The sequence below is a fragment of the Rhinolophus ferrumequinum genome (genome assembly GCF_004115265.2).
Source record: "Rhinolophus ferrumequinum isolate MPI-CBG mRhiFer1 chromosome 5 unlocalized genomic scaffold, mRhiFer1_v1.p scaffold_110_arrow_ctg1, whole genome shotgun sequence".
In the NCBI taxonomy this organism is placed as follows: Eukaryota; Metazoa; Chordata; class Mammalia; order Chiroptera; family Rhinolophidae; genus Rhinolophus; species Rhinolophus ferrumequinum.
In genome coordinates this window covers 3706046-3723706 of record NW_022680355.1, presented here as the reverse complement: position 1 = coordinate 3723706, position 17661 = coordinate 3706046, and the positions used below count along the sequence as shown (strand labels likewise).

Genomic DNA, 17661 nt, shown 5'->3' with positions numbered 1-17661 from the left:
TCCATCAATCACATAAAAGTCACTTACCACAGTGGAATGAAGATCAGAATTCCATGTTAGAAGGAGATGCTAAAACTGTAATTCAGATTTTTTTAAAAGTATAATCCAAAAAAAAAAAATCCAGATGTATTTCCTAAATATTAATTTAAATTCTTTAATTCTTATAATACTTTTTAATTTAATATACTATGATTTAATTTTATATAAATGATAAAAATCTCATTCTTGGACTTGGTGGTGAAAACTTGTCCTCATTTTTTTATAGGCTTTATTGAAAAGTGGTTTAAGAATGGTACAGTACACATAACTATCTAAAACTAACCACTACTATTATCTAGAGATACAGGGGAGCCATTTACAAGAATACAATTTTGCTTAAATTTAGCACCATTTATACACATTAAAAAAAAACTGATGCTACAGTTATTAAAAATAGTTTATTCTCTACAATTTAGTCTTCATTTCTTTATATAGTGCAAAAACCTATGCCTCAAAAAAATAAAAGATTACAAATGTGTACACATGCATAATAAAGAAGTTTCACAATATTACATTTTCTTTTTAAAATGAAGACAATTCAAAGGTAGAGAAAATCCTGTATCTGGTTAAGTAATTGAAGTAAACATAAGACAGAGTCACCAGCACATTTTTACAAAGGCCCAATATGGGTGTGATAGTTCCTAGGGCAATGATTAAACTAAGTCGAACAAAAATAAAAGGTAAATCCTGGAGCAGGATGCCCAGGGAATTCAGAAGAGGGTTCTGGGGAGTGAATATAATTCGGACGAGAGAAATAAAACTGAATATGTAGACTGGGTAGAGCCAGCCTGACCTGTACACGGCTTGGTGGCCAGCCACACGCACCATTTCTATGGTGTCAGACCACAGCAGAAAGCTCCACAGGAAGATCTCCGCACGAACGTCCTGCTGGGACATCATTCTCAGGATTCCCGACTGGAAGGAGAGTTCCTGGGGTCCTGCCAGCTCCGGAGCAGGGCTCTGTGTAGTGGCTACTGGTGGCCGTGATGCCCCTGTCCTGATGGCTGGCTGGGGAGTAGCAGAGTTTCCTTCATTTTCCCTCCCTTGATCTGTCACAGGTTTTATTTGTTGCAAAGTGGTGATATGGATGTGCCTATCTTCTTTACCTGCAATAAATTGACTTATTTAAATTAAATTTTTAAATTTTTACTTAAATTGAAAAATTTTTAATTTTTATATTTTTAAAATTTCATTTAAGTTTAAAATTAAAAAATAAAATTGCAAGCGTTTTCTTATTTAAGGTCTCTTTTACACATGGAACAGCAAGATAACGATGCATAGCAAATTGAAAAAAACAACAACAACAAAAAACAGAGGCAGAGAAGGTTCTTCATGTCTTCGTATTTTCGATCCTAAATCATTTTTACCATTTCATAGTAACAGCCACTATTGGTTATTGAGCTGAGCACTTTCACACATTATTTCATTTAATCCTCAGAAAAAGTTGAGAAATAGAGATTCCTATCCCATTTTATATATATGGAAACTGGTGCCCAAGAGGCAAAATGACACCCAAATTCAAATACACAGCACTGAGCAGAGCTGGAATTCACACCCAGAGTGGTTTGACCCCAATACAATCCCTTAACTTTATGGCTGCTATTACTCATCTAGAAGCAATGTGTCACGTGCTGATTTTAAAACATACAAATATCATAAAATCAAATGAATCTAGTCCAATGGTCAAATGAAAGTACAATGATCCAATCTTGTGACTTTTACCAGAGGCCCACAGAAATCACCACAATCCAAATCTCCAAGCTGGGAGTGTGGTGCTAAGGGGGAATCTATTTAACTTCTCAGTGATGGGTGACACTCGGAATCCAATATTTTAAAGCTGTTCTTTCCCCAAAGTTGTTGAACTGGTCAGTGCAATTGGTTAGACTGAAGTAACGTATTTGTAGCCACAAGGCTATGCTTGGTCAACCTACCAGTCATCTGAATGAACAGAGCATTTGCTCGTCAACTTCACATTATGTGTATGTGTGTGTATGTGTGTGTGTGTACACGTGGGTGTTGAGGGTGGGGAATTATGAGGAGATCCGCAAATCTCGAGACTTACTAACAATTTTGATGGTATGGTTTTTATACATGAAAAAGGTATAGCACATTATTTTTTAAACATTTATCCACTTAAGCACCATTTTTATTGTTAGGAATTTATCAGGCCTTGACAAAGTCTACTTAGTGAACATGCTGACCTGTCTTATAACCTGATAAGACAAAATTTAAAGAGAGTCATTAGGTTGAACAACTGGAAAACTTAAAGACACAAAAAGCAATAAAAATGTGTTGAACTATATTGAGCTAAAGTAACAGCATTTTAAAATAAATAAGTTATTACGATTAATGACTAATAAAATGTTTGATTACTATAAATAGATGTTTAAAGGACAAATCTCAGTTTTATCTTTATACAATTAAATGTATACTTTAAACATTTAAGTGTGAGTGGAGTATATTAATAAACTAAAAACATACTCTAAAATCTTGATGAAATATTACTTACTTCGATATGAATCATTCATAAGCAAATGGTAGGACCCATGGCCCTTAGAAACTTCTTTATCAACCTTTAATATCAGAGTGCCATGAATGAGTATCATTTTAATACATGATACTCAAGTAAGAGAGAAAATTACATACTAATTACTATTATTTTTAATATGCATAAAATCGTCTCAGATGCGCACTGGCATCAATTATAGCTCCCATTTTACAAAAAAAAAATCAACATAAAAATATGTTTTTTAGAGTATGTTGTGTCCTAGAGAACTCCCCTTCACCTCTCTTAGTAGATAACGCTGTTAGAATGAAAATCCAAATTCCTTTTTCACCATGAAGAACACAGCGCATAATTTAGGCTGCTGAAGATAACTGCCCAATCAGCACTGTTGCAATGCCAGGAAGTGGCAATCTAAGAAGTGACACATTAACAGTTTTAAACAGTCAGTAAGAATCTTAATATCTATAGATAAGAGCTGTGGGATGTACAATGCATTCTTCGCTAGAGTTCATTTTTAATGAAATGCAAGGCACCAGTCCATGTGTATTTGGTGAAAACAGAGCTGGGAGCTTCATAACCTCTGCACAGTTCAATAGAGACTAGTTTAGGTTTGGGGGTCCAGGGACTCTGCTGTCCTTTTTCCAAGTGAGAAGCACTAGAACTATCAACTGGAAAGCTCTGCAGGTCTCACAGAGGGCAAGATAAAGTTGAAGAAGTCAAGAAATAGTTAAAACAAAGAAAGAAAGAAAAAAAACCTTATAGACACAGAAAACAGTATTGTGGTTACCAGAGGGGAAGGGGTGGGGGGGAAGTTGAAAAGAGCAAAGGGGGTCAAATACATGGTGATAGAAAGAGAACTGATTCTGGATGGTGAACACACAATGGGATTTCTAGATGATGTAATGCAGAATTGTACACCTGGAACTTATACAATCTTATTAACCCATGTCACCCCAATAAACCTAATTTTTAGAAAAAAGAAAAAAATCGTTTGGTCATTAGACTGGATCAGCAAATTTATCCCCAAGCAATGTAACCTTTCATGTACTTAATACTATTCCCTTTGGATCCATGATTAGCTTCCCTCTAAATTATTTTAAAAATTTCCACTTACAGCTGTGGAATTCTTTTTGTTATTGTTGTTAGCTGTTAGTGTTCTATTTGGGTAAAACAAATGTTTATTTGCACAAAACCCATAAAAGATATAAGCATGAAGAAAGAAACCTTGTCACTTCCTTAGCAGTTCACGTTGCCCTATAAAAAGTAAAAATAGCAGCTGCACTGTGTAGTTCCCCACATCTGAAGCCAGTTGCCAAAACAATTTTTTGTCTTCACTGTGCAAGCTAAATAATTAAGGAAATGTAATTTTGATAAGTGTTTAAGTAGGTAATACATAACTATTTTACTTTATTATTTTGTATATTAATGTATTTTTATCTCTAACTTGTTCCCCATAAGTTTTAGATAGCTTACAGGGAAAGCGTAAGTACAACATGACAAATCATCAGTGAGGAATTTTCTAGAGTGAGCATGTATTCCTCTTTCAAAAAGGAAAAGCAATAAAAGTTATTTAAATAAAAAGACAGAAAATGAAGAATCACAAGGAAAGGCACCTGAAAACAAGACAGGAATGAAGAAGATACTAAAAATGTAGTATTTAGGCTCCCAACTGCTATGAGCAGACAAATTTTAGAGTGTTAGACCAAGCTTTGGCTGGGCATTGAGAATGATATAGCAAATAATGTGGGAACGGTCTCCGCCTTCACCACTCTCTCCTGGGATCACCCTGATAAATATAGAAGAACAAACGTGGCAGGGCTTTAAAAGGAAGGTAAATTCTGTGATGAGAGATTATCACAGGGGGTCTGAATTAGACAGGGGGTCTGGAAGGCTCATCTGAAAAGAGACAATTAAGCAGCGACATGAAGAATAAGTAAGAATGAATTAGGTCGTCGTCACACAGCTAGCAGAGACCAGAACATGAACTTCAAACCCTTAACCTCTAGACCATACTGTGGCACGGTCAGCTTCTGTAGAACCTTATGGGCCATGGTAAAGGTTTTGGACTTTATTCTGAGTTCCCTGAAAAGCTGCTGAAGATGAGGAGAATGGAAGGCACAGGAAACAGAGAGGTCATGGAGACATCAGCAAAGAGGCTCTTGAGACCGATGAGAAATGAAATTGTTACTCAATTCACAGCAACTAGAAGACCAAATTATAATATTCAGAAAAAGTCTGGCTAGTCTTAATGAACTGCCCCCAAAATCCATTTTCCCAGAGAGAAAAATGTTCCAGAGAAATTGAAATGCTGACTTGGAACATTCTAGAAAAAAAAATCTGGGAAAGAAAATTAAGCCTTATTAAATTTTTTTCAAAAAATATGTTAAGCACACAAAACACTTTTAGTCATATTATTCTTAGAGAATAAGAGGAAAATGTAATATCTTAAAATATACACCAGGGCAAATTATAAACGTTGCTATTCTGACACTATCCATTGATTAAAATCACTGTACTATGTAAAGTTTGCTTCCTTTGACGAGCATATCTGAGATCTGGAAGGCAAGTAATGTCACCGCCAAGTAATAAATGCAGAGTACTGCTCTTACTTCACAGGATGGTTATGATGAAGGATGCAGTCAATATTTGTAAAGCATTTAAAATAGTGCCCGACACTATTATGTAATATTATGTTATATACATAATACACTATTATGTAATATACATAAAAAGTATAAATCACTAAATAATTTACTGGGCTTTTGGGTTTTGTTTTTTTTTTTTTTTTATTGGGGAATATTAGGGAACAGTGTGTTTTTCCAGGGCCCATCAGCTCTAAGTTGTTATCGTTCAATCTAATTGTGGAGGGCACAGCTGAGCTCCAAGTCCAGTTGCCATCTTCAATCTTTAGTTGCGGGGGCGCAGCCCACCATCCCATGCGGGAATTGAACTGGCAACCTTGTTGTTAAGAGCTCACGCTCTAACCAACTGAGCCATCCGGCTGCCCCAACAATTTACTGTTTTAAATGAATTCGAATAGAATAGAAAATACCAGAATGCAGTCTCTAGTAAGGGAGATTCGTTTGTTAAACTTGGGTTATAGTTACTCTGTTACCCAGTATCCCATACATCTGGGGAGGTCAAAAAGTTTGAGAAATAGTGTCACACTACAGAACCTTACAAAAGTCATGAGTTTAATTCGCGCATTTGCCTGTTCACATCACAAAAAAAACTGCTTCCATGCAGATATGCCCTGTGTGGGCAGAGACAGCTTGCACCAGCCAACAAGAGCCTGCCATGTGCAACTCTTTGCAGTCCCATGTGTTTAATGATGTCACCTTGGTAGCTTGACACTGGTCATGGTAAGAGAACTCACGTCAGAAAAAGTGGCAAGTTCTACAAAGGAGGGCTTTTTCTCCTCCAGAGAGACACTTGTTGAAACACTGAGCAGCACACTGCTGCCTGTGCTCCAAACTGCATGCATGTTTTCACCAAGTCAGGATAAATAATACTACTAAGGAATTCAAGACAAATATTTAGCCCATCATCAGCTCTGGAAGAGCCCAGGGGGTACATTTCCAACTGGAACATAGTTGTGGCAACTTTAAGAAAGGCCTTATATTGTTATCTGGTAAATTCAAAAGCCCTAAGATTCAGTTTCAGTTCCCTGCCTGGCATTGCATAAATCTGAAAATAAATAAATGTATTCTTTCTGGAGTTTAGGCAATGTGACATTGTAGACTCATTGAACACTGAACAAATGGCTAAAAACTGATAATATTATTGATTTAAAAATATTCCATTTTTGAAGACTGTCTGAGAAAACTTTCTAATGTACATTTTCTAATCTTCAGCTTTTTATTTAGAATAGTCTGGCCTAACTCCCTCGTGGAGAGGTGCTTAGAGAATGTGATTTAATTTACAACATACAAACAGAAAATTTATTTTATATATTTATATCTGGAAATATAAAAATATATAACATAATAACTAATGATTATATTAATTATGTATCAATATAATTATACATACTCAACATTATTATGTATGATTAATATAATAATAGATAATATGCAATACAATACGTATTGATATAATAGATTATATATATAAATAATATACATAATAGTGAATATATTTAAATAGAACATAAATTGTAAGGGAAAATGTTGAAAAGCGTATAGTTGTCTTATTTCCAAATATAAATAATTCTAGATTTTGAAATGGTTTGAAGTGTCTCTGCTAGTTAGTGCTTGGATACAGACGAGAGCTAGGAATCCCAGCATGAACTCCAGCTGGGTGACAAAAAAACAGACACATGCAGGAGTGAGCCGATAAGCTACCTTTAGAGCACTTCCCTCAGCTTTAATTACACATATTTGTTAGTGTCGTTTATTGACATGCTATTCTGCCCACTGGACCGTGAGCTCCATGAAAGGGAGGCTCTGCCTGTTGTCATGGTACCTCCAGCACCGAGCTGAGTGCTGGCATGGAACAGACTCTCCATGAAGATTTGCTGAATGAAAGAAGGGAGGAATGCCTGTTCTAGAGTCTCGTGGCATGAGTGAGCAATGGGCATCCCGGGGGGATATCTGCAAGGAGGCAAGTAAGCTAAAGCACAAAAACCAGGCCAAATAACTACACCCCACCCCCATTTCCACACACCCCCACCCCCCAAGTCAACAGGAAGCAGGGCTCTGGAGTCCTGACAGACACTACCACTCAGATAGTCCTTTGTCCCGGGTCCTAGGGCCCTTTAAGCAAGACCACAGGACTGACTGGGCTAACAAGCCCCAGAAGACATGAGGAGTTCCTGGCAGGGCAGCCTGGGGACCTGCGTAGTTCCCCGGTAAGAAAAGACGTCACATGGCTTTGGGCCCAGCAGAGCACGCCAGTGTGGAGTGGCACTGGCATAGCCCAGCAGGGCTTGGGCAACATCGACAGGACATGGCACCAATAGCAGCAGCCGTGATTCAAGGCATGTCAAAGGCTTCCCAGACACTGGCAGCATCAGGAGTCACCAGTCAGGGGACAAAAGTGCCCATGTGTGATTTCCAGAAGAAGGCATTTGTGAGTCTTAGGAGAAACCTTTGAAAACCCCATCACACCCAGAAATAGAGGGGTTTGGGGTTCTAACATGTAGCATGTGGTAGCAGAGTGGTGTTCCTCTACATAGGACGCCACTGTTAACATACACACCACTTAAAACTAACAAACAAAAAATAGACCAACAATGTCTGTACATTGGACAGACCATCAGCTCACCTACCAATTTCTCTCTCTTCTGTCCTAGACAAGAAAATTTAGATACTGAAAACCATGTAAAACTTAAAGCAACAAAGGAACAAGACAAACAAATAAAGAAACAAAAACTCACAGACACAGACAATAGTTCAGTGGTTACCAGAGGGTAAGGGGGGAGGGGTGTGGTAGAAAAGGGTAAAGGGGATCAAATATATGGTGATGGAAGGAGCACTGACTCTGGGTGGTGAGCACACAATGTGATATATGTAGATGATGTGATACAGAATTGTACACTTGAAACCTATGTAATTTTATGAACCATTGTCACCCCAATAAATTTTAATTAAAAAAAAAAAGAAAGAAAATCAATGACCTATGCCCTTAATTTCAAACTGGGGCCATAAACTTTTGTTGGTTAATATTGATATGGAGAACAAGGCTTGATATTATAAAGTAATGCATGTTGCATTTTTTTTAATGTTCCCTTACTCCTATCAGTCTCTGAAATATTTATTTTGAAAATATCTTGCAACTCTCAAGACTCTCACTTTATATACTAAAATTGTTCATAATTTTTCCCATGTAGGAAAAAATTGACAATTAAGCGCCACATTGTTAAAATCATGTAAAGCTGCCCTAATCAAAGGGAGCCCTCCTTCATGATTCCATAACTCTGGATGTCCTCTGTCTTCTGGGGTCACTGCAATATAGTTTCTGGCCCACTCCACACGGACCTAATCCTGACAGTTCTGCTTCATTACAAGGTGTAAATCAGAAATCCTAGCCTTCTCTCACCCCACGCTGGTAAATGACTGCTTATTTCTTGAGAAGGAGAAAAAAAATCCTAAACTGACATCGTTTCCTGACACTTCCCTCTTCTAAACAGCAAAGGGAGGTTAGGAAAGGAAATACTCCCCCCTCCTCGGGTGGGCTCCGCACACAGTGTTCCTCATACATGCTCTCTAAACACATTGCAAAACACATCATGGAGACCCAGCTCACACACTGGGCTCATATTGTATAATAAGCTTTTTCTTAAAAAGAAATAAAGGGGAACTCAAAATGCCATTCATTTTCTTCAGAGACAATCAGCGTCCCTTTTTCTTCTTCTTTTTTTTTTTTTTTAAGGAGGGTGCAGCTCACAGACGCCCATGCAGGATCGAATTGACAACCAGCACCACACTCTAACCAACTGAGCTAACCGGCCACCCCAGCGTCCTTTTTTCTTTTCCCTTCTCCCTTCCGTGCAATCTTGCATACACTTTGGGCTAGAAATTGCCCATCTAGGCATCCAACATAAAGACAGAATCATGTATGCTGAGGTACAGTTGCTCCCTGATAAGCTGATCAGGGGGTAGAGTTCTGCCTCTCTACTTTGAAAAGACCCCTCTGGTGGTTCTAGTGGGTACGTCTGGGTAAGAGCCCTCTGCATATATGTTAACATGTGGCCCGTGATGCACTGGAAATAGCTTAGACATTCAATAACAATCGTCATTCCCATTCATTTTCAGAATTTTGTGTGGTAAGTCAAGAAGAAGAAGAAATAACAGATCCTTTTCTGCCAATTCTTGCTCCCAACACTCTCAGCCTGGATCAGTGCTACAGTCAATACCCAGATTTCTGAGTATCACTGAAGAAAAATCACATAATCTTGATGGGACCCAGGACAGATTCCTCATTTCCATCCTGGGCTCTACCCTAAGCTTCTCCATGGCCTTGACCCACTGTTTCTACTCCCCACAGCGAGGACTCCAAACCTTGCCCATTCTGTTACAGTCTCTCCCTTTCCTTCACCACCATTGGTCTCAGCAGATAATGTGGCTTCCTAATTCACAAAGACACGGGGCATTTTCAGGTGTAAATTGCCCTTGCTTTCTTTCTACCCATCCACTTCAATCACATTTTACAAGTGCGAATCACCTGGGCGACTTTAAAAATTACTAGTGCCTGGATCCCATCCATCCACCCCAAGTTATGATTTAATTATCTGGGGGTGCAGTCTGGGAGTCAAAAATTTTAAAGCCCCTTCGGTGATTCTAACTGTACAGCCAAAATGAGAACCACTGCTCTTCACTGGGGATGTAAATAAGGACTCAGTGAGGTTTTCTTTTTAAAAATCTACATGTACAAGTCCCATCGCCAGAGATTCTGATTCAATTATCTGGTGTGGTAATGACTGGCACTGATATTTTTAAAGCACTCTATTAAGTGCTTTTCATATGTTGGAAATATCAGGAGAAACTGACAAAAATAGAGTAGAGGGAGGGGGTCTAAAAGCTTTGCCAGAGCAAGTAAACAAATATACTGATTATCATATTTACTAGTTACCTGTAAATTAACAAGTTTGTACCCTACAGAAAATCCAATTTCTTCACTAAACATTTAAATATAAAATGTTTTTGAGAAAACAATTGGTAAATATATTGTCTTGAAGTAAAAAAAAAAAGACTTTTTAAGTATAACACCAAAGACAGAGTGCATAAAGAAAATATTGATAGATTGTGTTATATCAAAATTTTTAAATCTCCTATATAAAATCACTGTAGTGAAATTAAAAGGGCAAATAACTCAGAAATATACGACACATTCATGACCGACAAAGCTTAACATCCTTACTATTTACAGAACTCATGAATCGGTAGTTAAAAGAAAAGAATGGACATGTCAACAGAAAAACAGATCAAGGACATATCTATATGATTTTTAAAAACTACAAATAGCCAATAAACCTATGAGAAAATGTTCAATACAGCCACTTCTTTAAGCAAATTATTAAAACAATAAGACACTATTTTTGCCTAGGAAATTGGCAAAAATGAAAAGGAATAAATTGTCTAATGTTACAAGGTTGAGGAGAAACAGGTGTTTTCTTACACTGCTGTTTAGAGGATAAATTAGGGCATTCTTTAGAGGGAGCCACTGATTGATCGACACATATCAAAAAAACATGAAAACTTTGCATATAGTTTGAGCCAGAAATTGTACATCTAGGCATTTACCCTAAAGAAATAATCATCTATGCTATTCAGGTCTGGCAGTATTTGGTCCAAGTCACTGGATATTAAAGAGACTACACAGAAGGAACTGGACTAGGGCCATTGCTAGCAGATTTATTTGAAAACCTTACACTGCCAACATCATATCTGGCACCTCTTACTGATGTGATAGTGGAAACCACCTCCTCTGCAGAGCTCTGATGTTTTCTACTCAAATAGCCTGTTGATCTCACTTCTAGTCATCTCTGACTGTGCAGCTATCCCTAATGTAGCCAAACTATCTTGCCACCCTCTTTGTACAACCCCCCACGACCCTCTCTGTATATGTCTGCATGTGCAGCCAGTCCATAATAGTCCCTTTCTTCTGGCAAGCATTGTCTCCAAGGAGTCCGGGCATGTGCAGATGCTCAGGGTCTTCTGAGGACACTCTGTGGTCATCATCCTGATATCACTCGGCTGTCGTCCAGCGGCATAACTGCTAACATAACTCTCTCTGTCCCCAGCCTCTGCTTGGCTAGTCACCTCGCAGAGTAGCTTCTGACTCTCATACACAGCACAGGCTCCCCTGAACAGACCACCTGCACCATCCATATGCCAACTGTATTATTAGCTAATAAATCATAGTTCGTTAATATAATGTAATATTATGCAACCAATAAGAATGACACAGCAGAAAAAGATGGAAGAATAAGAACGATACCCACAAGATATAGTTAAGAAAAAAGGAAGTTATAAAATAGGTTTTCTTAAATGAAAGATGTCCATCAAAATCATCAGTTATAAATCTCTAGAGTATAGGAGTATGGTTGATTTCCAGTTCTTTCTTTTTGACTGATGTCTATTTGACAGCCTTTTTAAATGAACATGTATTATTTTGGAAAAACAGAAAACATGAGAAATAAAACAATTCAAAATGGAATGTTTAAAAAGTTACCTGGTTGTTTTTTTTTTTTTTTTCTTTTTGTATGTGTTGGGCCACAAACCTGAGAAACTGTATTGTGTGGCGTGGTGAGGTGTGGTATGAAGGAGGTGGGGCAGAGTGGGATGGGGTGTGGTATTGCATTGTGTTGTGTTGTGTTGTGTTGTGTTGCGTTGCGTTGCGTTGCGTTGCGTTGCGTTGCGTTGCACTGCACTACACTGCATTGTATTGTACTGTATTGCATTGAATCCCACAGCAGCAGCAGTCACAAGACATTGGGTGAGGGTACACTTTGTCTCTAGATGGTGCAGGGTCATTATTCCCAAGGAGTCAGGGCTGGAGAGGTTGAGAATTGGCCACCACCTGAATGACAGTCCTGCCTTAGAAATAGATACAGTTATGACTCTAAATGAGGGCCTAGATGAATGGTTTTCAGACATTAGCAGAAGAACCACTTTTTCAAACGAAATCTTTCATAACATACTAACTCCTAAACAAACAAAAAATGTGTGGATCTGGTATCAGTAGGAATTGGGACATGCAGAAATTTTTAGATTAGCTCCTGCAGTAGCTTTGTAGACTTCCAAATTGACAATTTGAAAACAAACAGTAGTTGGTGTTAAGAAAACAACTTCCATTCCAGCAATAGGTTTGTGGACTCAGGGTGTGAAATCCAACTGAAGTTATTCTTACTACCCAAACATGCCTATTTATTTCATGTTCACCTAACACCTTAGATAAGATGAAGTTTTCCTTTCTCTGTGGCCCCAAAGTACTTTAACTATTATACTTTGTTATACCAGTAATAAAAATGTATCGGAGCAGAACTCATGCTATTCAAATGAGTCCTGCAGGTAGGACTAAAAATTTGCACCCTAACTGTGGACTTCTTTATGTATGTTTATATTCACTGGTTTATATGTGGGTTAAGGAATCTAGGTTGGGGCAGGAAAGGAAATCTAACAGTGACCATGCTTTGGGGTTTGGATGATGTAAATAAGGAAAAACTATGAGATCCCGTGGAATAAAGCTACCTCAAAAGAAGCCACAAGATCCAGTAATAGGAGGGAAATGGTGGTTTCCAGCTGAGTAGAATGGCTATTATTTGGAATCATTAGAGCCCAGCCCATCTATTGGTACATAAACATTCTGGGGATAAAAGGCTTATGTTTCCTCATTAAAATAGCTATTCCATTACGCTGTTTGGGGCCTCTCTAGAAAAGTAGAACTCAGTGGAAGGAAGCCATTATTCCAAGTGGCAGACAAAAGGAAGTCAGTGCAAAGCACCAGCAGAACATCGAGCAAACATGCCAGAGGTGAGTTGCAGCAGTACTGAGAGTGTTTGGAGCAGAGAGTAGAGCAGGAGTGGTAGGAAAATAGCACACCAAATTTTTTGTGCACGAGAATGATGACCGAGAAGAAAGCAGGAGAAATGGGGTAGCCAACAGTGTGGACAACAGATGAGACCACAGGAGACACTTCCGGTCTGGTTTGAAAATGGAAGCAGGAACAAGATGGCAGAGGAAGAGAAATGGAGGTCTAGTCACTGGCAGGTTGAGAGTGAACTAGCAAAATTCAGATGGAAATGTTCAGGTATGCTCCTTTGTACACTTACTAGTAAGACCTGGGGACATTTGGTCTATATATTGGATTCTTGTCATTTGTTCACTTGCCTGGGTCTGGACATTACAATGAAGTCCTTACTCAATGTCATTATTCCGTGACTGTAAGTGAAACGATGTGTAAGGAAACCAATTTTATGGTGAATGACACGACATTATTCGAGGATCTACTGTATTAAGTACTACTGTAGGTACATGTGTGATTCTGCCATGCCTCAGTGGTCTATGCAGCAGGAAACATTCCCATGTGAGGCCCAGGCTCTGAGCAATGATGCACTTGGACATTATGACATAGTAATCACATGATACTGAGGTATTTCAACTGGTAATTGGAAGTTAGCAGAAGGGATTCCTTGGATCAGTGAAGATTGCTCTAAGCATAAGCATATTTCACATATAGAATAACTTCTATTTTAAAAATTAGAAAAGGAAAAGCTACACAAGGAGCGAACGTTGGTAGCTTGGAATTGAGATGGTTAGGATAGTACAAGAGCATCCAGAAATCCAAGCATCGTAGATTATCTTAGTTTCATCCATCTAGTATATCGTCAAAACTGCTTCAAGACAACAGACGTAAATACATTTCAAACTATCTGGAGAGAGCACAAAACAGAATATATTCCCTTTCCCAACATTGTCTAAAGGGAGCCATATTATTCTGAGCGTTATTTGTCACCCACCCTTCCCTACCTCTTTGATTCTGAAATCCTACAAGCAGTGAAACCATATTTATAGCATACTTGCTTATGTTCAAATTTATATATTATAACTTACATGTTTATGAACTTATGTATTGATTTAAGTTCCAGAGGATAAATGAGAATTCCCCGTGGATTCAAAATTCGCACAATTTATTTCACTAGTATGCATGTTAAAATAAGTATTCGAGACTATTCAAGTTCAAAGTTTGGGTAAAAAGTTAAGTGTACAAAAAAAATCAAAAAACAAAAAGGAATTAAAGGTACATATAATTAATGTTTACAAAGGCATTTTGAGGGAATGCTGGTTCATTAAAGGGTGATTTTATTAAATTGTGGAGAATTAAAAACATGAACCCTCCTAAGTATGGACAGAGAAGAGCTCTAGAGGGAGGCTCTTCAATGAACAAGAGGCAGTTGTACAAGTTGTCCTCGAGTCTTCTCCCCAAGACTCACTTCTTCTCTGGAGTTTTCTTATTTTGATGCTCAATATCATCATTCCTTCTGAATACAGGGAAAATTGCCCTTTAAAAATCCAACTCATCATTTAAAATATAAAATGCCAATAAAATATTCTCAAAAATATACATGGGCATTTTTTAAAAAGAGAACTTTCACTAAAAACTTGAACAGAAAAGTTCCCATTCACATGGAGAAAACAGAATAATTAAAAACAGTTCGATCTCAAAATAGGTTTATGTGGTTAAGGAGTCTAGAGAAGTAGCAAAGAGTTTGGCGACTCCCAAATTTCCTCAGTTTAAAACAAATGTACTTGACTCTGAAGGACAGATGTAACTTGGGGGTACCTTTTCCTCAATCCATGGCCGCTGACTGCCATCTTATCTACCTTGTCACTTGTCTCAGGTTAAACATAATAGTTCATCACCTCCTACCCAAGACAAAGTGCAAAATATAAAGGTCAAGAGTGTCAGATTTCCTGATAGCCTCCAACTCAGTTTTGCTGCCAATTTGAGAAGCAAGAGTGATGAGAAGAATGGTGGCTCATAACCCATAAAATGATTATCTGGTCTTTTCCTTCCCGGCTGTAGTAGTCATGCCTATTACTCCAAAGCATTCTCAGATGAGTCACTCAATTTACCCTGCCCAGCCCATCAGGAAGTGATTAAAAAAAACCTACCCATTTCAAATACAAAATCTTAGCCATGCAATAATTGCAGCCTACAAATACTGTGAATTAAACACAGCTACTACCACATGAAACAAAGTCAAGAGAATTTAGAACTCACCGAACAGAATATTCAATTAACAAAAACTTTTTTTTCCTAAAAAAAAGGCCAACCCATATTTAATTTTGTCTCATTCTTTTAGAGAATGTGGCATATATTGGTTTTTATAGTGTGAATTTTAGCTTTTTGAAACTGTTGAAACTGTTAAAAACAATTCCCTAGGGCATAACTGCAGTAGTCCTATTAATTCCTGTATCAAAGGTATCCAAACTAAACTATATATTCATCTAAACTTAAGGTTTTAAGAGAATTCCTAAAAATGCAAATCTATATAAGTTACATAGATAATTTTCTTGCTAGTGTAAACATTACATTTTTGATACTAAATATTGGTAACTTTATTCATTTATCAGTGCTATCAATATTCAAATAAGAAATAAGAATAACTGTCTAGCTATCAAAGTAGGTTTTAAAAAAATTATATTCAGATATCTGCATTTGTACTCTTCTATCTGTAATGTTAACCCTGAGAAAAGTTATCTTTAAACGTGTCAATAGATAACAAGGTGGGAGAGGGGTGAATGATATATCTAACTTTAAAAAATTTTACATTAAAAAAATACTTACTCTTTTGCCTCCCTCTAAGAGAATATGTCCTGAGTTTTTCAATAATATCAACCACGATCAAAGAAGTCAGAACCAGAGAGACTGGCAGGTCAGGTAAGGTGTCAGGTAAGACATCAGCGGAGCCATTAATATTCTTTTGAACCTGTTTTCAGAAAACCATTTAGAAGTATTAAATCTTTGTGCTTTCATTATTTAAAATTCTTTTAATCATCTGAAAACAGTACTAAATTAATTATAAATACATTTATTAAAAGACTAGAAGTTTGGTTTTCAGCTTCTCAAGTATTCAACCCCGTAAGATTTTGAACCATTTCTAAAGATGTAATAAGGATTCATACTAACAGAAGAACTTTCAGCTCAAGAAATCGCTTAGTAAATGCATGTAAAATGTAACAGTAGGCTCCTGGTAGAGGTGGAATAGGCAATTTCTTCCAACCCTGCTGCTAAGCAGAGCTTCTGGAGTCCTAGATCAAAAAGCTACAGGGACAAGTATTGGGGTTTAGGAAATTCCAAGTAGGTAGAGCCCCAGCTAGACTTTGGGGCACTTCCTTCATCTGATTAAGGTATCTACAAAAAAAAACAAACAAAAAACCTATGGCGAGCATCATATTAATGGTGATATGTTGAGAGTTTTTCCTCTTAGATCAAGACCAAGACAATGCCACCATGACCACTTCTATTCAGCATTGCACTAGAAGTCCTAGCCAGTGTAATAAGACAAGAGAAAGAAGAAACAGTATAAACATTGGCAAGACAGAAAAACAAAACTTCATCATTCATAGACTATACGATTGTATATGAAGAAAATCCCCCCAAATGGAGAAATTATTTCCACATGTCAATAACAAAGAGAAAATGAGATTACAAAAAAAAAAAAAACCCATATAATTCAATGTTATATAATTCAATGCAACCTCAATTAAAAATCCAAGTTTTCCTAGAAAATGACAAGCTGATTCTAAAATTTACATGGAAATACAAAGGGCAAGACACCAGAAGAAAACAAAAAAAATTATTAAGATTTACTCTTCTGGATATAAAGAGCATTTATAAAACTACAAGAATTAAGACAATGTGGTGTTGGCACAGGAATAGAAAAGTAGGTAATGGGACTGAACAGAAAACTCAGAAATAGACCATATATATATGTGTGAGTGTGTGTGTGTGTGTGTGTGTGTGTATATATATATATATATATATATATATATATATATATACCTGATTTATGATAAAGGTAGCACTACAGAGAAATGTGGAAAAACAGACTTTTTAATAAATGGTGCTCAGTCCATGGGATATTCTTTGGGAAAAATAGAACTTGCCTCCTATGGCATAACGCGTACAAAAATTAGCTCCAGTTGGATTCTAAAGAGAATGGTAAAACAATACACGGCCCAAAATATAATATAAGAGAATATTTTCAGGATCTCAGGTTTCAGATTTACAATATGACAAAATCTTCTCAAGGAAGTTACTAAAAGCACTATCCATAAAGGAAAGAAATTGATAAATTGGACTACTTTTAAATTAAGAACTTCTCTCCATCGAAAGAAACCTTTAAGAGTATTAAGTCACAGAATAGGAAGATATTTGCGATACACATAATCAACAAAGGGCTTGAAATCTGAATATGTAATTCATCCAAATCTATTTTTAAAAGATAAGCAACACAATGGAAAACATGGGCAAGAAAAAAAAAAAGCTCAGTCTCATGAGTGATTGAGAAAATGCAAAACTACAATGAGATTCAAGAATGTACCCATCAGAATGGCTAAAATAAAAAGACTTACAATGCAAATGCTGGTTAGTGTGTGGAGCAACAG

General features: G+C 37.2%; 1 protein-coding gene across 1 annotated transcript in view; it reads right to left on the bottom strand.

Moving 5' to 3' along the window:
• Positions 1–327: 327 nt before the first annotated feature.
• The window catches only part of TMEM236 (transmembrane protein 236), a 30085-nt gene continuing 12751 nt past the window's right edge, over positions 328–17661 (bottom strand). Inside the window, exons 3-4 of the mRNA XM_033100709.1 lie at positions 15839–15980; positions 328–1145 (exon numbers count right to left, since the gene is read on the bottom strand). Of these exons, the coding sequence (XP_032956600.1) occupies positions 562–1145; positions 15839–15980 (726 nt within the window). The 3' untranslated portion in view covers positions 328–561. The remainder of the gene's footprint in view (positions 1146–15838; positions 15981–17661) is intronic.